Below are 24957 nucleotides of genomic sequence, written 5' to 3'. Positions count from 1 at the left end.
TATTTATTGCATAGGGTTGTTGTGAGGCTTAAATGGTATAACATTGTTAAAACTCTTGGGACAGACCCAGACATTTAGTAAGTGCTCAATAAACGTTAGCCATTAATATTTAGAGGACTGCAAAGAATCCAGTCCAGTGGTTCTGAATCTGGCTGTGCAACAAAATCACACAAGGAACTCTTTTTAAACGTGGAGTGCTATGATTTGAATGTTTGTCCCCTCCCAAACTCACGTTGACATTTAATTGCCATCGTGACAGCATTGACAGGTGGCACCTTTAAGAGATATTTAGGCTAAATGCACTAATGCTGTTATCCTGAGAGTGGATTCCTTGCTGAGGGAGTGGGTTTACCTCCTCTTGTATGCATTCTCTCTCCACCCCCACCTCCTCTCCTTCCCCCCTTTGCCCTCTGCCATGTGATGCTTTTTGGCATGTTATAATGTAGCAAGAAGACCCCGGCAAGATGCTGGCACCTTGCTCTTGGACTTCCCAGCCTCCAGAACTTTGAGCCAATACATCTCTGTGCGTTATAAATTACCCCGTCTGTGGTATTCTATTATAGCAGCACAAAACAGATGAAGACACGAAGAGTCCCACAACACCCATGGTGAGGACATAGACAAGCAGAAGGCTCATGCAAGGCTGGTTGGAGTGTAAAATGGTACAACCCCTGTGGAAATTGGTCTGGCAGTTTCTCATAAAGTTACACACACACCTACCCGATAACCCAGCCATTACGCTCATGGAGATTTACCCAAAAGAAATGAAAACACATGTCCATACAAAGACTTGCATGAGAATGTTTATGGCAACTTTGTTCATAATACCACCAAATACTAGGAGCCGTCAGGTGTCCATCAACAGGAAACTAGTTACACAAATTATGGTATATCTATAAAATGGAATACAACTCAGTAATAAAAAGGAACAAACTACTCACACATGCAACAACATGAATGAATCTCAAAACCATGTTGAATGCAAGAACCAGACAAAATGAGTCCATATTATATGATTTTAAAACTCTAGAATAAGCAAAACTCATCTATGGTGACAGAAAACAGAGGAGTGGTTGCCTGGGGATGTGGGTGGCAGAGATTGACTTGGGAGGGGCATGGCAGTGGCGTGCTGAAGCCGGCTCGTACTAGTTCAGGAAAACTGATACGAGTCTATCTTCCCAACTCTGCTTTCGGTGACATCACATCGACAGCTGGAAATTGGCCATAGTAGGAGTATTTACACCACAGAGATCAACAGACAGTATAAATCAGAGCTTGTTTTCCCCCCAGGGAGCCATCTGTTAAACTTTTACCAGCACACCACTGGGCATGAAGGAAATCTCTGGGGTGATGAAATGTTCTCTGCCTTGATAGGGGTATGGGTTACAGAAACATAGACATTTGTCAAAACTGATCAAGTGTACACTTAAGAATTTGTGCATTTCTCTGCATTTACATTATACCTCAATTTAAAAATATTTTTTAAAAATAGTACGGATGTCTGTGTCCCATTTCAGGCCTACCCAACAGGGCCTGATGCATCCAACGGGGCACCTGTTCAAGGGATAGATTTGGGAACCACTAGTTAAGGGTGACAGTAATACTGGGTTTATTTTAAAATAACAATAATAATAATAATAATGTCAGTGAGAGGTAAGACCGGAAAGAAGTTTTGGGATCAGCTCAGAAAAGACTTTGAATGGTCACCCTTGGGCATTTGGGCCTTATTTTGTGGGCAGTGGGAGGTTTTTGAGCAGCAGAAGGGACGTGGTCAGAATCAGTATGGATACACGGCGTCAATATGGTCGGGGAGAGACTTGAAGCCAGGAAAGCCAACTGGTCCATTCAAGAGGCAGCGTGGACCAGCACTAGGATAGACCAAAAAAGAAGAGTGAAAAAAGTGGGAAAAGAAGACATAGAAATAAACCAGGAGGGAAAGAAGATCAGGGAAAGAAAAACAGAGAGCTGACGGGGAATCCGTATTCTTAAATGGGATTTCTAGAAACGTGACAATCAAAGGACGAAGGAAATTTTCAACTTGATTGTAGCAGCACTGCTGCGTTGCTGTGTCTCTGCTGTGACCTAAATCTTGTTTAAATTCTAAGGGGGGAGAGGGATGGAGGAACCAAGACCTGTCTTGTTTTGTTTTGTTTCTAGAGATCCCCCAAATAATTCAAACTCCAACCAGAAACTCTGCCTTTCATGGTCATTTCTGAAGTCCTAACTTGACCACACACAAAAGCCATCTTCTCTAGCTCAGGAAATGGGCAGCCTGTTCTGCACTCACGAAACCCATCCCATGGCCACTCTCCTGCCCACGCTAAGCCAGAGCACCTCTCTTTCCTTTCTAGAAGTTGCCCCTGAGACAAATCCTCCCTTAAAATTGCCGGCAGTGATAGGGAAGTGTTTTAGTTTGAAAGAAGGAGGGATCTCAGACTGTGATTCTCTACTTTTTTTTTTTTTTGAGACAGAGTCTCACTGTGTTGCCCAGGCTAGAGTGCCGTGGCGTCAGCCTAGCTCACAGCAACCTCAAACTCCTGGGCTCAAGCGATCCTCCTGCCTCAGCCTTCTGAGTGGCTGGGACTACAGGCACACGCCACTATGCCCGGCTAATTTTTTTTCTATGTATTTTTAGCTGTCCGATTAATTTCTTTCTATTTTTGGTAGAGACGGGGTCTCGCTCTTGCTCAGGCTGGTCTCGAACTCCTGAGCTCAAACAATCCGCCTGCCTCGGCCTCCCAGAGTGCTAGGATTACAGGCGTGAGCCACCGCGCCCGGCCTGATTCTCAACTTTTGAGGGTTTGTGGCATCCACTTTCCTGTTACTTCATGACTGTGCCACTTGTCTCTTTAATGTGTTTGTTACATGCATTTCTTAAATTGAAGAAAATTAAAACTGAGCTGGTTTTAGAGAACCCCAAAATATCTCTTGAATAGAAGACACCAAGGGGTGTGGCCAGTCAAGTCTGGCCAGGCTATGGCAGCAGCAGAATGGGTCTGACAGTTAACTGCAAGGTGCTCTTTTAAACTCAGCCCATACAAAGTTTCAAAACGTACCCAGCGTTGCTCGATAAGTCAAACATAGAATTACCATATGACCCAACAATTCTTCTCTGAGGTATATATCCAAAAGAATAGAAGAACAAGAGTTGAAACAAAAATTTGTCTGTGAATATTCATCGCAGCATTATTTGCAATAGCAGCAAAAGGTAGAAACGACCCACCAGCGGCTGAATGGGTAAACAAAATGTGGTATATCCACGCGATGCAATGTTATTCAGTCAAACTGTAAACGAGAATGAAGCGCTAATACATGCTGCAACTCGGATGATCCTTGAAAATCTTATGCTAAGTGAAAGAAGCCAGACGTAAAAGGTCACATATTGTATCTATTTATACGAAATATCTAGAATAGGCAAACATAGCGACAGGAAGCAGATGAGTGGTTGCCAGGGGTTAGTGGGGAGTTATTGCTCAGTGGGTCCAGGCGTTCCTTTTGGGGTGACGAAAATGTTTTGGAGCTAGATAGTAGTGCTGGCTGCGTAACATTATGTACTAAATACCACGAAATTGTACACTTAAAAATAGTTAAAATGGTGAATTTTATGTTATGTCTTTTACCACAATTAAAACAAAACAAAACACCTGCCCAGGCTTTTCTGTTCTATTGAATGCTGTTTCTCAGCCTTTCCTCCAACAGAGCGAGGAATCCAAATCAAATAACCGTCAGCACACCACAAAAATCCTTACTAAAAGGCATTGAGATCTCGGACAGGACAGGCAGGCGGGTGACGTCTACCTGATTTAATAATCTCTCCGTGTAAACGTTCCACTTTGCTCTAGATTGCTCCAGGTTTATGACCCTCTTGGCTGCCTTGGTCTGGCTCCAGGGCAAACAAGAGTCAGGTGGACCCCGCCCTCCAGGCCAGCTTCTAGGGCAAGGGTCGAGGCTGATGTCTGAGGCTCCGGGTAACCTCAGAAGCCCATGTTCTTATTTCCCCATCTGCTTCTAAATATTCTGACTGCAGTCCAGCATTGTACCTTAAAGAGAAAAGAAAAAATTATTTCTCTTAAATTTCATGTACCTTTTCACGTACACAGAATTTTTTCTGTACCCTAAGTGGCATGTGGATGGCACGTTACTTTCTTTCTTTTTGCCCCCAAGCAAAACCCCCACCTTCCCCAAGCTGATTTCCGACTAGACAGAGCAGTTCGGCAATGATGCGCAAGACTACAGAAATAGCTTCTAGCAACATCCTTGTTAAAATGGCGGCACTTTTTCATCTCCTCCATGAATTTATTTCTGCTTGCTCAGCCCTCCCATTCAACCCTGGACTTTTCCTCCTGTCGTTACCAGACTGTGCAACACCTCATTCTTCCAACTCTGTCCCTGACCTCGTCGGGTCGGCCTTTCCTGCCTTATACCCACGTCCATTGCGCAGGTCTCAGGAATTAATCCCTGGGTCTGGTTCTTCGTGAACAGGCTCCGGCCCTCCCCCTGTACCTTGCTGGCACCCAAAACCTCCCCATGTTAATCAACCTGCCTTCCTCCAGGAAAGAACCCTTGAATATCGTCTCAGTGAAGGAAGCTCTTTCCCCACTCCCTCCCTCCCGTGGCTCCTCCTGGGGCTGTGTGCATCTCAGCAGGCTTTCTCGATCTGAAGGTTTACCTGTCTGCAGGTACAATCTATTGCCCTCTGGGCCTCTCTCCCAAGATCTCACCCGGCACCTTCGCCAACGCCAACGGGCTCACGGGCTTCCTTTCCATCCCTTGCCCATCTTCACAGCTCCAGCGTCCAGCTTCACCTCCCTTTATCTTGCCCCACTCCCCTCACTGTTTGATCCAGTCATTCGTCATCCATTCATTCACCTGACAAACATTCATTGAGCACCTACTCTGTGCTGAGCCCTGGGCTGCATACGGCAGTGCAATGACGAGTCAGATGTGGTCCCTCTTAGAGCTGACGTGCAGTCCTTCAGCTATCTCGGCAGTCAAGACACTGAATACCCCTGTGCCGGTTGGTCCCTCCAGCTGCCCTGGGCCCTCCCCCGAGGCTTCAGGTCTCCTTACCGGCCAGCAGCGACTAGACTCATCCCAACTGCCACCTTCGTGGGCCTCATAGTCAAACGGTGGACACCTTAGGGCTTGAAACTGCTCACAAATGTTTGCCTCCTCCAGAACATCAAACTTTGGGCACACATGTAAGACCCAGCTCCCCTTTGTTCTTCCCCTGTCCCCTCTCCTGTGCCCATTGCACATCCTTTGTGTCCTCAAGCCACCAGCCCGCAGCTAGCTCACTTCCGGCCTCTCCATCCATCTGGGAGCTCTTGGTCAGCCACGTCCACGTGCTTTGGTCATCCTCCTTGAACCCCTTGTGCCTTGGCCCTCCATCCTTCTTGCTCGACCAGCCCCCTCCCTGGAGAACATGTCACCTGCACTTTCTGCAGGTGCTCTCTGAACTGCTGCTCGCGAGCCCCCACCAGGGCAGGTCACAAGGACAGGGGCCCTGAGAGTTTTGCGTCCGTGGGCTACCAGGCTTCATTCCACTCTGCCTTTCCTGCTGCTTGGCAAACATGTCCCCACGTTTTGTTGGTTTGCCATTACTACCTCTTCTTCAGCTACCCTCTTCCTCGTCTTAAATCTCTCCCCTCTGACCTATAAATACACTCAGGTCTCTATTACTTACTCCTACCCTGTAACGGAGACATTTATCGCTCAATGAACATTCACATGTTCCCCCGAATTTCCCAGCACACCTGCACTTAGGTGGAGCCATGTGACTTACTTGGCTAATGGGCTTTGAGTGGAAATAGCCTGTCCTTTCTGGGCCAAAGCGTTTAAAAACCAGTGCATGACCTTCCAGCTCTCTTTCCTTCTTTAATGAGCTGGAAGCTACTGGCTGAGGCGGTGGCCTCACAAGATGGAAGCAGTTTCCATCATTGAGTCTCGAGGCAATGTGGAGAAGAGAGGCCCCGAAGAGCTGCCTGGCCGTCATGGGAATATTTGTAAAACAGAAATAGATCTTTGTCACGTAAGCCACTGAGATTTAGAGGGCAATTTGTTACGCAGCACAGCCCAGCGTTACCCTGACTAGTACACCCCCTAAGATAACAGCAGTCCAGACACCTTCCCTTGAGCCTATTGCTCCCTCAGATTTCCACCCTGTTTTCCTCGATCTCCCCATCGCTGGCTCACTCGAGTATGAGGTCCATAAGCACGTCCACTGCTTTCCTTTCCTCTCCACAAATTCATTCCTCAATCCCTGGTCTCTGACCCATCACTTTATCAAATTATTCTATGCAAGGCTCCCAGTGATGCTGAGAACCCCAAATCCAACAACGCTTCCACGGCTTCAGCTGGTTTTCAGATGGATACCACGTGGTCGACTCCGTCCTACCCCATCTCTGGTGCTTTCCCACCTGGGTCTTCCTCCTGCGCCCGCACTGCTCTTTTCAAGGCTGCTTTACTGTCTCTTCTTCATCCTGCCTCCTAATATAGCTCTGCCCGAGGTCTAGCCTCGGCCCTCTGTTCTCTGTACTTTCCCTCTTGATCTCACCCAAGCTGTGCCTTCCGTATCCTTGGCCGTGAACGTGACTCCCAGATCTATTTATGTTACTGTTCTCAAAGAGCTTCAGGCTAACATGGAACACCTTGAGCTCTTCCCAGGCTCCAGGACCACAATTCCGACCAGCTGGATGTTCCCACGCTTAGAGCACCAAACCCAAACCTATTTGCTAGTTCTTACGCTCCTGTCTTCCATAGTACATGGCTTCTTTATTCTTACAAGTGCCTAGGCTTGACGTCTGCGGTGCTATCTCCATTCACACATATATCCTGGCAGTTCCCAGTTCTGGAAGATTCTATTTCTTCTTACCGTCCCCCATCTCTTCCCTCTTCTCCATAGCTGGGGCCTTCACATTACGACTCTCCCAGTTTTATGTTCCCATGTCCACACCCGTCACACTCCAGGAAAACTGGTTTATTTCTTGTTCTCCAAAGATGCCTAGGGCTGTCCTTACTCTAGCCCTTGCTCAAGCTGTTTCTGCCACCTGGAATGCCTTCCTCCACCCCCTGCTCTCATTTCTGTCTTTCTATTGAATCCTGCCAATCTTTCAAACCTATTTTAAATGCTATTTTCTCTATAGAGACTTTCCCAATTCCCTTGACTTTATGTTTGTTCCCTCTTTTGCAAACGTAGAGCATTTTATTTGTAAATCTTGTATGAGTTGGAATAAAAACGCTTGTCCTTTTTTTTTGCCACAGTCTTTTGTCCATGCGACATTCTGCTCTCTGGCCTCCCAGCCAGGTTGCTCTTCTCTAAGTATTTTCAGTAACTGAATTTGTTGTGCTCCCTTTCAGGAAGCGGGTACTTATGTCCTATTCGTGCTTTCGGTCACAGGATTAAACCTCGCTTCAAGCGGGGAGTTACCAGGGTAGCGGAGCAGCTGGGCTTTCCTGGGGCCTGTTTCTGTGAACACTTTTGGCGTTCACAGCATTTTTTCTGACATCCTGAGCTATACACAGCTACAAGTGAAACCTAGCTGTTTTGCATGTGCTTAGGGGCCTCCCGGCCAGGTGGTTCTTCTGGAACATTCCAGCTGATCTCATCCCTGTGAAACCCTCCTCCCCCTGCGTCGTATTAGAGAGGCCAGGCAGGTGTCTAAAAGGGAATTCAGTCCAAACTGGGACTGTCCGTGTGCTAATGAGCCCCACAGTTTTCTCCCTGGGGAAGTGGAGCTCAGAGAGTTTGTTGGATGGAAAATGGGCAGTCCTGTACCGACTTCAAAGCCACGGCAAGGCTGGGCGGGAAGTGAAGGAAGATACTAAATCTGGAGGCTGAAATGCTGAGGGGGAAATTGGGAGCTAACTGGACAGTGGATCCCAGGGGAAAGAAGAGGGGAGACCCTGCTGGGGTGGCCCGCGTGGCTGAGGCCGGGCCCTGTGACCCACCCCTCCGTGGGTCAGGTTTTCCATGCACAGCGAAAGGGAAGACTTCACGGATGGTACTTCCCACCACGCAAGCTCACTGTGTGAAGCATTTTGTCATCTAAAGGCAGGGAGAGGCCAGAAGGACCAAAATCTTTTGCCCTCCTGTTGCCTAATAGACCAAACTATGACCTGGAGGGCCTTCGAGATCCCCTGAACCAAAGGTTCACACAGCAGGGTAGCAGGAAGTGAAAGGGGTTGGTGGGGGGTAGGGGGTGGTGACTAAAGAATGTGTACCCCTCCCCCCAGGTCCCCACTCCCTGCTGCATCAACAATTTTGGTCAACCATGCCTGGGCCAAATCAGCAGGCCAGCTGGCTGGTGACACCTACTTTGGTCCAGTTCTCTCACTTCACAGACTAAGGTTCAGAGAGGTTAAGGGTCATATCTGAGGTCACACAGCCAGTTTGGGGGAGAGACAAAAAACGCAAATCCAAGTCCACTGGTGGCCATGCCACGGCGCTTTCCACTCAACTTCTCTTCTCTCGTCTCGAGGCAAGATCGAAAATGCTGAGACTTTCATAAAGGCTGAGGACAACAGGCTCCCTGTGAGTCTGGAAACACGCATAAGCGAAGCAAAGGGAAAATAAATGGCTCCTATAAATATTTATGTAGAAATCTGGTAATGTGACCCACAGAATCTGCGGAAGCTAAGAGAAAAGTTCAATCCAGAGTTGAAAAAACAATAGTTAATTTTTTTCAAAACACTCAGCAGAGTTGAAAAACAGCGTGTTCCAAAACAAATAAGTTCTGTTGACTAAGTGAACATATTTTTTATTCATTTCATTGTTTATGGCCTCACTGTTAACTCAAAGCCCCTTTTTTTATAAACAAAGCTATTATTATTGTTAAAAATTCACTGTTTCTAACATAGCGAAAAAAATTTTTTAAACACCCAAAGCCAAAACGGTCTCTTTTCTTGGATCAAGGACTCTTTGAGGTTTGGAGAACCAGGAAATTGTTTTCCACGTGGCTCTAGAAAGGCAGGCATTCCCTGATGGAGGCTTTGCCCTATCTGGAGTTGGGGGGTTGGTCCCGGGGTCCAGCTGACAGGCTCAGGCCCATTCTCGAGATCCCTCAGGAGCAGAGGAGCCGTCCCCAGCAAGCTTGGCCAGTCCGTAGGCTCTCACCGCAAGCCTTGATGCCATCAAAGGACGGTGGGGGCTTCAGAACAGCCTCGGAACCCAGAGTCTTCTGGGCTTTGCAGTGCGATGACCTGAGAAATGCTAAATCTTTTGGGTTCGAACCCAAAGAAGGAGACTTCGGCCCTCGTGACTAAGTGGGTATTGTAGTGGCCTTGGAGGAGGCCGGCGAAACCCAGAGATGCCTGTTCCTCCAGTCCCCCTAGGGCCATAAGAAGTTGTCTCGCCAAACACCTCACCTTTATGCTGCTTGGGTATGTCAAGAGCTGTTTCACTTTGCCTCACCCACTGGCGTTCCATGGCTCTTGCACCCTAGCTTTGTGGGCACAAACACTCAACCCATGGTCACCTGAACACCTTCCCTGAGCCGGGTGTAAGTCCTCCCTCCATCTCCATGGTCCCAGCTGCTCTCCCACTGCCAGCCCCATCTCAGTCACCCCACCCCAGCCCCGTCTGGTCTGCCACTTGCTCTCTTCCCACCTCTTACGGGTGGTTCCTCCTCCCCTACCCTTTCACTGGCCTTGGGCTGGGCTTGGACCTGCCCAAGGTCCTTCCCATCTGTTGCCAACCTCACCACCATCTCCACACCCCTTCTCCGCTCCCCCATTCCTGACATCTTTGTTCCCCATGCTTAATCATGCCTGAAATTAACACCCTTCCACTGACTTCCTCAGTCTGGCCCCTTCTTTAGAACTCTTTCTTGACACTCCCACCGTCAACACTCTTCCTCCTCCTAGCAGGTTCTGTTCCCTATGCGATTTGTGTTTTGTTCCCTTTTCTTCCCTATGTGATGAGCTGGGAAAATGGCAGCGATGCCCCATAGCGGCCTTTCCCCAAATCAGCCGGGCTCCCTGTGCGTGGACAAACGCAGGGCGGGACAGAAAGTCGTCTGTGGTTTTTCAAATTGTGTGTTGCCACCCATCAGTGGGTTCAAAAATCATTTCAGAGATTACAACCTACATTAAAAAGAGAAAAAGAGGCCTGGAGGAGAGGCTCACGCCTGTAATCCCAGCACTCTGGGAGGCCGAGGCAGGAGGATCCCTTGAGCTCAGGAGTTTGAGACCAGCGTGAGCAAGAGCAAGACCCCGTCCCTATTTAAAAAAAAAAAAAAAACAGAAAAAGAAATAGAACAGAAGAGTAAGATAAGTATGGTTTTGTAACACTTTTGTTTCAGCTGTCTCTGTGCCTGTGCGTTCCAAGTCTCAACGTAAAATATATTCCTTACTGTGGGTTGCGACAAAAAGAGTTGAAAGTCCCTGTTCTAAAGCATCAAGGAAGACTCTGAAGACTGTGAAGTGAAATAAAAATCCTAAGGCTCACCCCCTACTGCCTGACTGAATGGACCCCCTCTTGGCCAGGGGAATATCCTAAAACTAAATTGCCTGCCCTGAGGAGAGAGGTCAGACATGCCTCATCATGCCCTCCTCCCTTCTTGGGGACATCCTTTGTGACCCATTAGCAGGCCTAAGGGTATGCAAGACACACCCGCAGGTCCTCAATTTACACAACAAATCTATGTCCAGTGGCTTGTCTCTGATCAACAGCTCCTTATCTTAAAACATTCCAAGCCTTAGACAAAGCTTCACGTCTTTAACCAATTACAAGTCAAAGAATCTTTAAACCCACCCATAACTTGTGAGCCCCCACTTCAAGATGGCCCACCTTTTCGGGCCAAACCAATGTATGCCTTCCACACATTGACTTATGACTTCACCCGTAACCCCTGTCTCCCTGAAATGTATAAAACCCAACTGTAACCCAGCCACAGTGAGTCTACTCGCTCAAGGCTTCTTGAGCGTGGCTCCGGGTCATGGTCCTCCAATTTAGCTCAGAATAAATCTCTTTAAAATTATTTTACAGAGTTTGGCCTTTTTTCCGTTGACAAGACCTGGTACTGAAAGTGCAGGGGGTGAGAGGGTTAGAGAAACGTGCATTACTGTGCAGGATCAAGGAACCCCGGTTCCTGGGAGCGCTTTGCAAGCGCTCAGCTGGGGCTCTCGTTCTCCTGACGGTTGGAGGAAGGAGGCTTTGTTTAGGAACTCCTGCCGATTCACGCCCAGCACTCTGACTCGATTTGCATATCAATCAAAGGCTGAAATCTTAATGAGTGGTTATCAGGATCAAAAGAAAACTTTTAAAAGGAATAGGACCCTTCAGATAATTTTAGAGACACTCCGTCTGCTACTAATCCAGCTCGTAAAAACAAGGCCCTGAAGAAGGGTCTGATAGAAGCGGAGTTCAGCCACGGTTGGGAAATCTACCGTCTTCTTCAGTGGGATCGTCAGATGCTACCACTTATGGTGCAATAACATCTGAGTCTTGCCCCCGTGAACTGGAGCAGGTCAAGTTCCAACTCATCCCGCGCACTTTCGGTCTCAGGCAGGGATGGCCGGGCCTGGGGTTACTGGCAGTAAAAGGTGAGCACGTTTTCCTGGTTTCCTCGGATCAGGATGACCGGAGGTCTGAGGTCCTGGGACAGGGTCTCCAGCCAGGCCATGTACAGAGAGCTTGGGCACTTCCCCTTCCTCCCGACGGGCAAGGTGCTGCAAGGCAGGAAGAAGCAACGCAAGAGAAATCACCCAGGGGCCTTCCCACGCAGCCCAGCTCACGGTTTGTTTTCTGAACAGTAGGTCTTCACCCCGCTGTCCCTGAGCCTAGAACACAGTCTGGTAGGTGTTAAGTGGGTGAACCCCCATCAGATCACTCGCATGGAAGCAGGTCTGCTTCTCTGGCCACACACCTGCCTGAGGCTACAACAGTGTGATGTGCTTGCGTGATTCACCTGCGTGTCCTTGTCCTACCTCCCGTCCTGGGTGGGAGGCCTGGGGGGCAGCTCCACTATTGCTTTGGAGGCCCCTTGTCCCGACGGCGCAATGCTGAGCAGATAGCGAGATGCCGGGGAATGCTGCTCAGCTGTGTTTTCCTGGCTATGTCAGGCTGTGACTTTTCTACTGAAATCTTGAGAATCCCAAAAATGCATCGGGATTTGGCCACAGCTGCCCAGTGCTTGGCTTCTGGAGGAGGCTGCGTCTCATGGATGCAGTTGGCCTAGTGAAGCTGGCCACCAGCCCCGTACGTGGGACTCACCTGACCGTGTTTTCCCAAAGTATTAACGTCACAGCTGTTATTTCACCTGAACCTCAGGACAGCCCTGGGAATTGGCAGGGTGGTGGCACTGCCTCCTTCACAGCCGAGGGAGCCCGGGCAGGAGGAGGATGCCAGCCACGCTGGCGTCAGAGCAGCTGAGTGTGGCGTGGCCACTCCCTTGGCCCCAGGACCTTGGCACAGTGCCTCCCTGCCCCTGAGCCTTAGTTTTCTCTTCCCCAAAGTGAGAACACGAACACCTGCCTCTAGGACGTTTGTGAGCTCTATGGAAGACAAAGCACACACAGGGCGAGCACAGCGCGTGGCACGTAGTTGGCACTTCACTGCGCCAGCAGCTATTATCCGCACTTGTCATTATTGACCGTCATGAGACGACTGTGCGGTGGTGGCAGAGCTGCGGCTCGAACCAAGGTCTTGGGATCTTCCCAGCCCAGCTGCCTCTGCTCACTGCAACGCCCCCCTCTGCTGAGAAGGGCAACTGGGATCCCTGAACAGCTGCCTCATAATCGAAATTCCAGCAACTTCACTTGGGACAACCACTGCTCTCCTTGAAAAGGCGTGATCCCGAAACCGGGGGAGGCCAGTGGGAACAAGGGCATTCCATCAAGCTACTGTCGTCTTAGTTCAGATGTGTTTGGTGACTTTCCGGGGAAAAGGGACACGGGAGTGTTGAAACCAAACTCTTCTGGTTGAACAGTGACGCCAGGGGCTGCAAACGCCATCTGGGTACCACGGCATTATTTTTAGGGACTGAATTCAGAAACTTCAAAGGCAACGAGGGAACGGTGGCTGCATTATCAGGCGCAGGGGACACCGAACCACACCTGCGGTGGACTGTCAGGCTTCAGCATGCCGTTTCCTCCCCCACCAAAGCCTGTCCGCCTGTCCCAGCGACAGCTGCCTGTAAAGCCACCCCCCACGCCGCTGAACGCCGTGCTCTGCAGCTGCTCACAGGATGTGCGCGCCGTGAGCTGCTAATCTGTAGAAATAAGCCGCCAGAACAGAGGACCTCTGTGTTCAGAACCGCTTCTCTTAGCCACAGAGAAAGGCAGCCTCGGACCTAACCTAGATGTGGAACAACAGCCCTGCTATCGTCAGAACCGGGGTCGGGCTTCGAGATCCAGTCCCCGCTTCCCACCTGAGAGATTCTGGCCGAGCAACTCAACTCCTCTGAGGCTGTTTCCCCGTCTCTAAAACGGGGACTTGTAGAGTTTTGAAAATAACGTTTTGAACATTCATACGGCTCAATGCCTTGAGTATCACAGAGGTTCAATCAGTTAAACGCCATGCTGATTGTGACTATTTGGCTTTGAGGAGGGAGTCTTTGTCGAAAAAGGAGGTGTTTGGACCCAAGAGGAACAGGCTGTTAGTCTAGGCAAGGGCCGGCCAGCCGTGGGGCTGTTTACAACCCCGGTTTATCAGGGGTAGCTGAGCTCAAGCATGGGCCATTAGGCAGATAACCTGCTGATTAGGACGCGGCAAACCACCAGGTGCTGCCCCAAACCAGCCGTAGCAAATGGTTCAAGTGTGCTCTCTGAAACGCTAGACTATGTGATTCTGTCAGTTCACCAGGGCTTGGGAGATTTTCCCCTCCCTCCGAATTTCTGGGGAATGCGGGTGTCTGGACTCCACCCCAGACCCTCTTCTGGAAGGAACTGAAGAATCTGCATTTTCCACATTCCCCTGGTGGTTTGCGGGGCACGCCTCCAAGTTGCAGATCAGTCATGCAGAGGCGCGGCTGCTCTGTCCTCCCAGGGGAGCTGGCCCAGTATTTGGGGCCCTTTTGGGCAACAGCTGTCGCTGCTGGCGTGGGGTGGGACGCTGTGGGCTGGCATCTTCTCTAAGGTGACCGGACTCATAATCACTTGTATCAGCTAATCCCACAAAGGCTGGTGGTGGTGGGGATTGGTTTTCCCTATGAGGTCAGGGGTGGGGGGGTAGGGGTTGGGGGTGGGAAGGGAGAAATGTCAACAGGTGGTCACCTCCCAGGATGAAATTCCTCATCTTGTAGCCTCAGAGACCAACTCGTTTTAATGGCAAATGAACTTAGAATCACGGCATGTTAGCGGGAATCTTGGAAATACTTTCGTTAAACTCTTCTTTTTATAATCAGGGAAACTGAGGCTAGAGAGACATGCAGTTACTTGCCCAAGGCCACACAGCGGGCTAATAGCAAAGACAAAATGCAAGCCTGCTTCTCTGAGCAGAGGCGGCACTCACCAAGCCGTGGTTTGACGTGTCCATGTGCATACGGCAGGTGTCCCGCCCGAGGGAAGTCTGGGCAGCTATCCCAGGATGCAGGCACGTCCACTGTCTGACCCAGACCCCACCCTGGAAATGTTGCCCGAGGAACATTTCCTGTTAGGTTTTGGCCAGAGGCTTGGAGATAAACCCAGCCCTTTTCTCATCACAGTTCTCATACCAAGGAAGCACAGTGCACCTTCTTTATACCAAAAAATTCTGTCCTTAAAGCCCCTGGAAGCATCGTTCTGGACAGAGCCAGCTTCCTGGGCCTGCAGTGGCACGGGGCCTTGTGCTTAGAAGGGTCCCTGCTTGGTCTAACACTCTGCTGTCACCATCTTGACACTTTTTTTAAATGCCTTGTTTAAGTCACACAGGAAAGCGTTGCGAGTGTTCCTCCCAGTCGACTACGCTGTGAATTATATCACTGTCTGAGAAACGAACACACTGAGCAATTCGTCCTTTAGGAAAAGCACACGCTGGCATCGGTGGCATCTGGGGCATGGGAAGTGCCTAGTCCCAGGAAAGGATTAGCAACGGTCTGTTGTCAGACTTCCGGGCTCTTACACTAATCTGCTGAAAAGAACGATTCCCACGCTGCGTAGGATGTCAGCAGTCGTTAGGAAGCTGTACGTTCTGCTGTGTGCTGACACATGCGGAGAGACTGCGTGGAACAAAAGCTTCGTAGGTTGCAACCATTTGCTATGGTCTGACATTCACGTCCCCTCAGAATTAAACTCATTAAGGATCTTACCTTCAGGGTGACGGTGTTAGGAGGTGGGGCCTTTGGGAGGTGCCTAGGTCATGAAGATGGAGCTCTCATGGATGGGATTAGAGCTCTAACAAAAGGGGCCCCAGAGAGCTGCCCAGCTCCTTCCGCCAAGCGAGGACACGGCGGCGAGAAGGCCGGGTATGACCCAGGAAGCGGGTGTCACTACACACTGAATTCGCTGGTGCTTTGATCATGGCCTTCAAGGCCGCCAGAACTGTGAGAAATACATTTCTGTGGTTTCTAAGCCACCTAGCGCACGGTATTTTGTTATAGCAGCAGAATGGATTAATTCCTAAGCTCTACTTGAGTGTATGGGAGCATAATTCGAGTGTTGCCTAAGCATGCTTCGCACAGCCTGAGCCACTTTCTGCCGAGCAAACTCTGGAAGCAAACATATTACCTCCATCCTGCCGATGAAGGGCGAGTGACGCTGGTGCCTCTAGAATCCTCACGAACATCTTCAGCCAAGACTGGAGGTCCAGAGACCCCCCCAGGCCAGGTGTCCAGACTGGCTGCTTAGCTGCCACCATTCGGCACTACCGGGGGTGGGGGGTCCTCAGGCTTTATCTATTTATCTGCTCGAACCCTTGGCCATTTTTGGTGTGAACCCATTTGCCATTTTGATCTTCTCAAAGGGGGACTTACAAAGCCTAAAAGGGACGTTGCTGGCACTCTCTTGAAAGAGGGTATTGCAGATACAACGGGGTGGGGGTGGGGATTTGTGCAACTTGTACAGTACTTAAGCAACTGAAGTGCTGGAAAATAGGGTTTTAGTTGCTTTTATCACCCTCAGTGGGCAACTTGGTCTGAGGTCCCTTCCCACAGAGTCACGTCCTTACACCCTGGCATCTGCGGTGCGGGTCAGATGGTGGCAAGTCTGGGAATGGGCCGTGTCCGCGCACACACCCCGGGAACAGCGTGTGGTGCTAGGTTTGGGGGCCCTCTCTCCAGAGAGAAGCAAGCATGCTGAGGCTCTTTCTGCTCACAATGCCATATTCGTGCTTGCTATCCAAGGCAGAAGGCATTTTGCAGATTTATGGAAACGTTCAACTGCGTGAACATTGAGAAACAGTGTGGCCCGCGTCATCTATGACAATTACCACCTGTGATCAACTGTGTTCGGCCCCTGCCCCTCCTCCCTCCCACCACCATGAGATTTCACGGAAATGAATTCCATGCATCCTACCTGAGAATGTAAGGGGATTGCTTTGAAAAGGAGGACCACACCTTGACATTCTTAATAATTTGTGAGCAAGGAGCCCACGTTTTCATTTTATCCTCGGCTCTGCAAATTGTGTGGTCAGTCCTGGATTCAGGGTATGAGAAAACAGGTTCAGCAGGCTTCTTGGCGTCCTGCGGAGTTCCCAGGCGGTTGGCCCCCAGGGAATGTAAGAGAGGCCAGCTACTTGCCTTGGCGAGAACCCCTTCCCCGCTGAGCTGAGGACTCAGTGGGTGCGTTTCCCCTATTGGCCTCAAAGAGAGCAGCGCCACACTGAGACCCTTTCTGTGCCACTGTCCCCTCCCACCCTGTCTTCTGCTTGCTCAGCCCTGGCTAACACCCACTACGGGTGGCTCAGAACTGGACAGGGCTCCATAGGAACAGCCGGGCGTGGGGCAGGCCTCTGTCTCAGTCAGGCCTCTGTCTCAGTCGCCCGGGCTTGGCACCAACATCATCTGGGGATGGCCGATGGCCAAAGAGGGCTAGACAACCGCTAAGCAATCAGGAATCGACTTCCTTCTGGAATGAGCCGGGTCCTCCTTTGCCATGCGGAGTTGGGCAGGAAACGTCGGCCAACAGGAGAAAGCAGTGGCCAGAGGTGATCACCGATACCTGGGACACATGAGGCCTAGACCTCTGCCAGCTGGCGCTCAGCCGTGGGGCACACGCGGGCCTGGCCACGGGCGGAGACGCCGCCAGGGCTGTGTTTACTGCGTTTATGGGAGTTTGGGGCCCTTCTGCCTCCCAGGGGAGAGCTCGGGCCCTCAGTGGTGCCCGCCTGCCGAGCCCCTTCCCGGACCCCAGACGCCTGACCTCCGACAGGCCTGTCCTCCCGCCGGCCGGGCACTACTCACATGACGACCAGCGCGGCGTCTCGGGAGTAATCCAGCAGGATCTCGTTCAGCCTCACCTGCCGCAGGGACTGGGGCGGGAAAGGCCACTGGTCACTTCCCACGTCCTCAAGAGCCCTCGACTCCCTGCCAAGTCCTCAGGCCTCTTTTAAGGTTTCCAACTGGATATGTGAATTATTCCCCCTAAATTATTACGGACTCTGACACCTCCAGGAAGGAAGGAGACCCCGTAGTAACCAAACACCAAGTTCATCTCCGTCAGGAACTCCCCCTGGGCGGACCTGCCTGACTTCGTCACCGTGACCAGCGGGGTAGAGGGAAGAGAGAACACTTGGGTTTAAATCGGCCCTGGTATTTCCTAGCAGGGAGGACCTGAGCAAGTCACTGTCCTATCTGTGAAATGGGTGTGATGACACCCCCAGGGGCTAGGGGAGGATCTACTGAGATAACCCGTGCAAAAGCAGCAGGCAGCGGGCCGGCACACAGCAGGGACAGAAGGCTCCGTGTCCTCTGCAACACAGCACGGGGGCCTCCTGCGGACACCAGGCGTTATTCAGCATTTCCCAGAGAGCCTTTGGGGCAGGGGCTCAGGCCGACAGATCAGGGACTTCCCCAAAGCTTGTGTGGAGCTGGGTCGGGGGTCTGTCTCCAAATTGTTCATAAACGGTTGACCCTCAGATCCGATAGTGAATGCACGCCCCATTCTAGAGACCGGGAAACTGAGGGCAAGGGAGTTAACCGAGGTCAGGGATCCGCAGCCTCGCACTGTTGGCATTTGGGACACACGATCCTTTGTTGTGGGAAGTGTCCCGCGCATGGTGGGACGTTCGGCAGCATCCCAGGCCTCTACGCGCTTTGTGACGGGAGCACCCCCCACACCTGGCTGTGACAACCAAAAATGTCTCCAGAGGTTGCCAAGTGTGCCCTGGGGCAACACCACCGTGTGGAGAACCACCGACACTGGGAGGAGACCTGACGCCTGTCCCTGTCCCTGTCCCTCCTGGTGCTTGCCCACCTTGACGGGGCCACACAGCCCTGTTAAGCAGTGCTCACGTCACCCCACGTGCACGCACACCCCTCTCTCAGCCCTGAGAGTCCGGAAGGGGCTGTCTAGGAAGGGGCCGTGTGGCTCCGGGCTGTGTCTGGGCCAGGCAGCTTTCTCGGCCACAGGGCAAACTGCACCTCCGCTCCCACGGCGCATCTCACCAACCCTCCCGCCAGGCACACGGGAATGGGGCAGGGGTGGGAGGAGGACTCCTGGGGCACTCGAGGTGGCAGGAGGACCAGGCCGTCACGCCAGCATGGCGTCGAGTTCCACAGCCCGGTTACCCTCCAGCCTGAGCGTCTGCGGCTCGAGGAGAACGCGGGGCGGGGAGGGGAAGGTGGGGCTGAGGGTCAGGGGGCCACATGGGACACGCGGCCCTGCCCCAGTGGGCATCTCGACCCCCACCCCCTCCAGCGGGCCCGACCCTCCCCCGCACCTTGACCCTGTTCTTGTTAATCTCCTCGTCTGAGATCTTCCAGGGGCAGTCACGCCTCATCTCTGTGACAGTGGCCTCATCCTTGAAGCCGTCGTTCAGGCGGAAGGGAGCGATCATGTCCTCAAACCGCTTGGTGCTGAGGATGAGACAGCAGGCGAGGCCAGGTGAGACGCCCCCACCCCCCAGCTCCCGGGAACAGGTCCTGGAGGGGCTGAGGTGGGTGCCACAGAGAATGAGGGTCCTGGGCCAAACCCCAAGGGCGCCGACAGTGCAAGTCACGTACAGGGGAAGAGCCAGCACAGGACCACCCATGCCTTTCAGGCTGAAACCCCCTGGACACTGCCATGTACATCAAAGTGGCTTTGACCCACCCTCTGCCCTCCCGACCGTTCAGCAGGTGTTCACCGGGCACGGTTCTGTGCCAGGCTCCTGGTTACACAACAGGGAACAATTCAGACCGTGCCCCCTCCCCTCATCCCCACGGAGCTCATGGTCTGCTGGGCTATGAGCCAATAGGCAAATAAATATGAAGAGAACGTTTCGTGAAGCTACAAACTGAGAATAACAAGGGTGGGGAGGGCCTGTCTGGGACCTGAAGGACGTCTGTCCTGCCAAGGCCGGCTGTGCACAGGGCAGGGGTGCTGGAGCACGGAGGAGGAATGTGCAAAGGCCCTGAGGCACACGCAGGTTTGGCCTGGGTGAGGGGCAGCGAAGGAGCCCGTGTGGCTGGAGCAAGGAGAGCTCCAGGGAGAGAGGGAGGAGGTGAGGACAGACAGGTGGGGAGGGCTCGACTGAGACAGCAAGCTGCTGGGGGGTTCTGTGCAATCTGACTTGCGTCATTGCAGCTAGGGAGTTAGGGCCGGTCAGCACTCAGATGACACCATCTAAAGCCACATGGATGGATGAGCTCACCGGGGGCAGAGTAAAGGGAGAGTAGAGAATGAGGGTCCTGGGCCAAATCCTAAGGGCGCCGACAATGCAAGTCACGTAAAGGGGAAGAGCCAGCACAGGACCACCCAGCAGAAGGACCACCGAGGTGGGGGGATCCCTGTGTCCAGCGCAGCTGAGAGCTGGGGACAGGTGAGGACAGAAGCAGGCTCTGTGGATCAGGTGACATGGAGGTCACTGATGACGCTGGCCATGGTGGTCTCAGACAGAGGGGCAGCGGGGGTGGGAGCCAGACGGGCATGAGGACGAAGGGGAGAGGAAGGGGTGACAAGGAGCGCAAACGTCTCTGGGGTTTGGCTGTGCGAGAGGGGAGAGAAGTGGGCCAGGAGCTGGAGGCAGCTGAAGGCTCAGTGGAGGGGATTTTAAAGATAAGTTTAAAGATAAGGGGTGCTTAAGGGGGTCTGTAATTTACTCCCGCTGTCCCCTCTGTCTGGAAGGTCTTCCCCCAGCTCTGTTCATCAGAGCCTTTCTCAAAGCTTTGCTCTGCCACCAACCCCGATGATCTTATTCTCTTTGGCCTCCTGGTCTGTCCCTGCAGCATTCTGACTGCCCTTGGCTTTGTCCAGTCTGCCCTTACACGTGGAGGGCAGGGCTGCAAATTTCTCGTCTGTCTCTGCCATGCCAAACACAGCGCCCTCCAAATGGCAGGCGGTGTATCCATCACTGTTAAACAGTTCTTTCTCCTCATCTTGATTTCCTTCCCCGTGCAGCTCACAGCTGGGTGAGATGAGGGAGACGTTAGGGCTAGGAGGTCAGGAGGAAATTTAATTTATTGAGGAAAGTGAGTCCTGGGAAACCTCGTGCAAACTGATTGACATAATGCAAATCCTGTTTGTAAATGTTGTATTTTAAGACTATGAAGCTGTATCATTTGGGAAGCGAATGATACCTTCTGACTCCCAATTGGTCCTTGCTACAACTTCGCACAGGGCTTTGCTTAAAGTCTGTGCACTTGCCGGGAGAAAGGAAGTTATTATCCAGATCACTCAATATTTTTTTTCTTCTTTTTTTCCTTTAAAAAAGTTTTTTATCGGGGGGGCAAGGACAACATACGTAACCTAAACATCTGTACCCCCATAATATGCTGAAATAAAAAAAAAATTTTTTTAGAGATGGGGTCTGGCTATGCTGCCCAGTCTAATCTTGAACTTCCAGCCTCAAGTGATCCTCCCACCTTAGCCTCCCAAAGTGCTGGGATACAGATGTGAGCCACCACATGTGGCCCCCAATCAACATTTTCCCCACTCCCAGCACTGACATGTTAATATAATAGCAGGGGCAGCAGCCGCCTTGCCCAGTGGTCCCCTCATCCCCAGGGAAGGGATGTGCCCTGCTACAGCCCTGTAGAAGCTGTGCTTTCTGACCCTATGTTCTGGGTACATGACTCTGTCACCTCTGGCTGTGGTCAAAGGGACCAAAGGTAGCCAAGAAATAGGCTGCCCAGTAACCTCCACCTTGGCCCTGCAGGCAGGTGCAAGCCGGGCCAGGTGCAGGCCCTTTGTAGGAACTGAAATTAGGCAACGCCTGGAGAAGAAGGCAGTTTGTAGTGGAGCTGGCAGGTCAGGGGAAGGCCAGGATGCAGAGAGAGCTCAGAAGCCACGAGGAAGCAGAAGCCACAAATCCAGTATTTACTGAACACTGACGCTGGGCTGGGCGCTGCGCTAAGCACTTTACCTGGAGGGGCTCTCAGATGGGGGTTCCCAAAGCGGGGTGCCTGGGCCAGCAGCACGGCATCACCTGAGAGCTTGTCAGACATGCAGGTTCCCAGGCCCCACCCCAGACCCACTGAATCAGAATCTTGGGGGCGAGACGCAGAAAGCTGTGTCTTCACAAGCCTTCCAGGGGCTCCTGACGCACAGCAAGGTTTGAGAATCACTGAACCAGCGTCACCTTCGTGGGTACAATCATCCTTTCGTGAGTACAAGTGGTCTGAGCTCGTGCCTGCAAAGCCAGACACTCCCTGGACCCCCATGCTGGGTGGGGGGATCCCTTGTGATGAAATGTTGGCTCAAGTGGCAGAACAGCTACAACCTGCACCAGAAAGAGCTTAAAAACCACTGGATCCAAGAAAGGAATGAATGTGAACATTCATCGGTCTCCAAGGCCGGGCGTGTTTCTGGCAAAGACCTGAGCTCTGATACGCAAAAGACCAGCAGGGCGGGGAGGAGAAACACAAATGCGAAAATAAATGCTGTGCACAATGACTCTTCCTCTTTCTTTCTGTGAGCCCTGCCTAGGTGGGGCTGGGGGACGGCCGCTGCTCTGGGCTCACCAGGGAGACAGGGGGATGCGGGCAGAGGGGTCTGCAGGGGACGCGGCTGGCGCTTCTGCCTGGAACCCCCGACACAGAGAACTCACTGCTCGGCGCGCGGCTTCTGGTTGATGTCGGGCAGGATGTGGACTTCGTGGAATCCCAGTCGGAACTTGCTCAGCAGAGAAATGATCCTGGAGGACAGACGGAGCTTTCGTAAAATGTAAATATTCATTCGACTCGTTTTTATGGAGCGCCTGCTGAATACACACAGGTGAGCAAAACAGATCAAACCCTGCCCTCTAACGTGGGGGTGGGGCAGACGACGCACAAACACCGATCCAGTGGGTCGATGATGACAAGTGACGTGGAGAAATGGCTGACCAGAATCGGCCACGTATCTGGTGCCCCTTTCTGTACCACTGCACCTCCGATCTTAACGTGTCTACGCATCTGCTGGGATCTTGTTACTGTGCGGATTCTAATTCAGCTGGGGACCTGCGAGTCTCCGTTGCTAACAAACTCCCAGGGGGTGCGATGCTGCTGGTCACAGACCACACTTGGAGTAGCAAAGGTCTAAGGGACAGGAAAGTTGGGTAAAGGAACTAACGGAGTGACCGAGAGAACAAAGATAACACGCAAGAACGAAGTAGCAAGCCAGATGGCAATGACTTTGGGTCTACCAGGGAAGGAAGAGCCAGCCCTGGTGCGTAACAGGGAAGACTTCGCAGAGGGTGGCGATCCGGCTGGATGGTGGGTGAGATTGTTATAGGGCAAATGAGGTGGGGCGGGGGAGTGTCCACACTGTCATCACCCAAGGAGCCTTCAAACAATACCCCACCTGGGCCCCAGCCCACCCACTGAGTCGGAATCCCTGCACAGGACATGGTTTTGGTAACGCCCCGGTGATTCGATGTGCCCGCCTGAGTAAGGACCACTGGACTGGTTGGTGGGGAGGAGTCTACATGAGTGATGGCAAGGGGACATGGGGGTAGAGTGGGGACAGTGGGGAGCTGGCTGGGGTGGCACAGAGGAGCGTGCTGAGGAAGGAGAGGAAGGAGAGGAAGTCAAACCTGAGTGACCAGGCTGGGGCCCTGCAGTCAAGCCACTGCCAGTTCCTGACCTTGGGGGTAAATCGAGGCAGGGGTTGGCAGGCCTGGGCAGTGCCTCGGCAGGAGGCAGCACAGCCCTGGCCCTGGGGTCATGCAGAGAGTGGAGGACGCAGCCCATCAGGAGGCAGGAGGGAGGGAGAGTTTTTGTAACCTTGGGTTCCAAAGACATGCTGTCGCCCCATGGTGCCACAGCCTTGAGCTAAACTAAACCTACTGACCTCAGCTTTCATTCAGAGCTGCAACGGGAAGCTGAGACTGCAAAGCTGCCTTTCTGGAGGTCACGGAGAAGCCAGATCCCCAATGCCACGTTCACTGGCATTGCTGAGAAGGGGCCTTTCGGGGGAAAAGTTCTCAACAGGGGTGAGGACATGGTATTGCTGGGTGCCCTTAACTCACACAAGGTTTCCTAGAGAAGGGGGTTGTGGGGACATAACCCTGGCATAGGAATACGGTGGCGTAGGCCATTGGGTTTCCTCTTGTCCTGACCCTGGGGCATCACAGCCAGGATTGTCACAAAGGGCTCTAGAGACCGAGCACAGGTTCTTTTCTTCCGCTACTTTATTTGCTTGACTTTGGGCAAACCACGTGCCTATCTGCACCCTCCAGCCTACAGTCTTCGACCTCATTTGAGCTTGCTCCAAAGCAGCAGCTTTCCAAGTCCACCTGCTGACTCCTGTCACCTCCACACCTGTGTGCCACCGGCCTTCCTATTTGTTTCCTTTTCTGTTTGAATCAACTCACATTCTGATTTATTTATATTTCAAAAGGAAATTTTATATCATATTATTAAAGAGAAAACCAGCATCTCTTGCCAGAATGAGGTGACCAATGAAGCCCATGTAAATAAACCAGTGTCATCAAATTCTGGCCGGATGCTGTCGCCTGCCAAGACTGGGAGCCTGGGTCTGCTCCTCTCACTTAGAGAGATTGGCCGGGCGCGGTGGCTGACGCTATAATCCTAGCAGTCTGGGAGGCCAAGGTGAGAGGGTCACTTGAGGTCAGGAGTTCGAGACCAGCCTGAGCAAGAGCGAGACCCCGTCTCTACTAAAAATAGAAAAAATTAGCTAAGTGTGGTGGCGTGCACCTGTAGTCCCAGCGACTCGGGAGGCTGAGGCAGGAGGATCACTTGAGCTCAGGAGTTTGAGGTTGCAGTGAACTATGATGACGCTACTGTACTCTACCCAGGGCAACAGAGGGAGACTCTGTCTCCATAAAAAAATTTCAAAAAAAGGCAACTAGACAGGGAGATTAGCACGGTTACTGAGCAGAAAGACAGACCAACTCTACACCCGGGACTTCTGCAGAGTCAGCCCCAGAACTGGAAGAGGATTAGAAGTCACTTCTTGCCAAAAGATTCGGTGGTATTTGCGGCCCCATCTCCTGGCCACTAAAGTCCCTCATTTCACACAGGCCTCTCCTTGGGGAGATTTGTGGCTTTAAAACTTAACCCCCTTCCCTGTCACAACAAAGACTAGGGCATCTGTGTCCTATTGAAGGGGGCAGAAATCAGAACAGTTTCTGGAATGGGGAGAAACCTGCTCCTGCCCAGAGCCCCACTCACCACTGCTGTGGCCGGGCTGGGGGACGACCCCAGGGCCACCTGGGGTGGGTGGGGGAGGGGCAGCCTTGGGTAGAGCTGGGACGACGCTGGCCCTGTGACATCCCCCCCACTTACGCCTTCCTCTCTTCGTCCATCCTGTTGATCTGGCCCCCGACGAACACGCGCATCTTGCATTTGCTCCACCTCTTCTTGCGGCCGAGGAGGTAGGGGATGAGGAGGGTGAGGCCTGGCAGGGAGGGGCCCGGGCGTCAAGACAGAGACTCTCGGGGCAGAACAGGATGCGGGGTCC

At 52.2% G+C, this 24957-nt stretch overlaps 1 protein-coding gene across 3 annotated transcripts in view; it reads right to left on the bottom strand.

Moving 5' to 3' along the window:
- Positions 1–11528: 11528 nt before the first annotated feature.
- The window catches only part of SLC12A3 (solute carrier family 12 (sodium/chloride transporter), member 3), a 37421-nt gene continuing 23992 nt past the window's right edge, over positions 11529–24957 (bottom strand). For all 3 annotated transcript variants that reach the window (XM_012657451.1, XM_012657453.1, XM_012657452.1), the window contains exons 22-26: positions 24783–24894; positions 22103–22189; positions 18797–18932; positions 17319–17386; positions 11529–11670 (exon numbers count right to left, since the gene is read on the bottom strand). In XM_012657451.1, coding sequence (XP_012512905.1) covers positions 11529–11670; positions 17319–17386; positions 18797–18932; positions 22103–22189; positions 24783–24894 — 545 coding nt within the window. The remainder of the gene's footprint in view (positions 11671–17318; positions 17387–18796; positions 18933–22102; positions 22190–24782; positions 24895–24957) is intronic.

The sequence above is a fragment of the Propithecus coquereli genome, unplaced genomic scaffold (assembly GCF_000956105.1).
Source record: "Propithecus coquereli isolate 6110/MARCELLA unplaced genomic scaffold, Pcoq_1.0 Scaffold540, whole genome shotgun sequence".
Taxonomy (NCBI): Eukaryota; Metazoa; Chordata; class Mammalia; order Primates; family Indriidae; genus Propithecus; species Propithecus coquereli.
The sequence above is the reverse complement of the archived record's forward strand: the minus strand, read 5'-3'. Positions and strand labels throughout refer to the sequence as shown.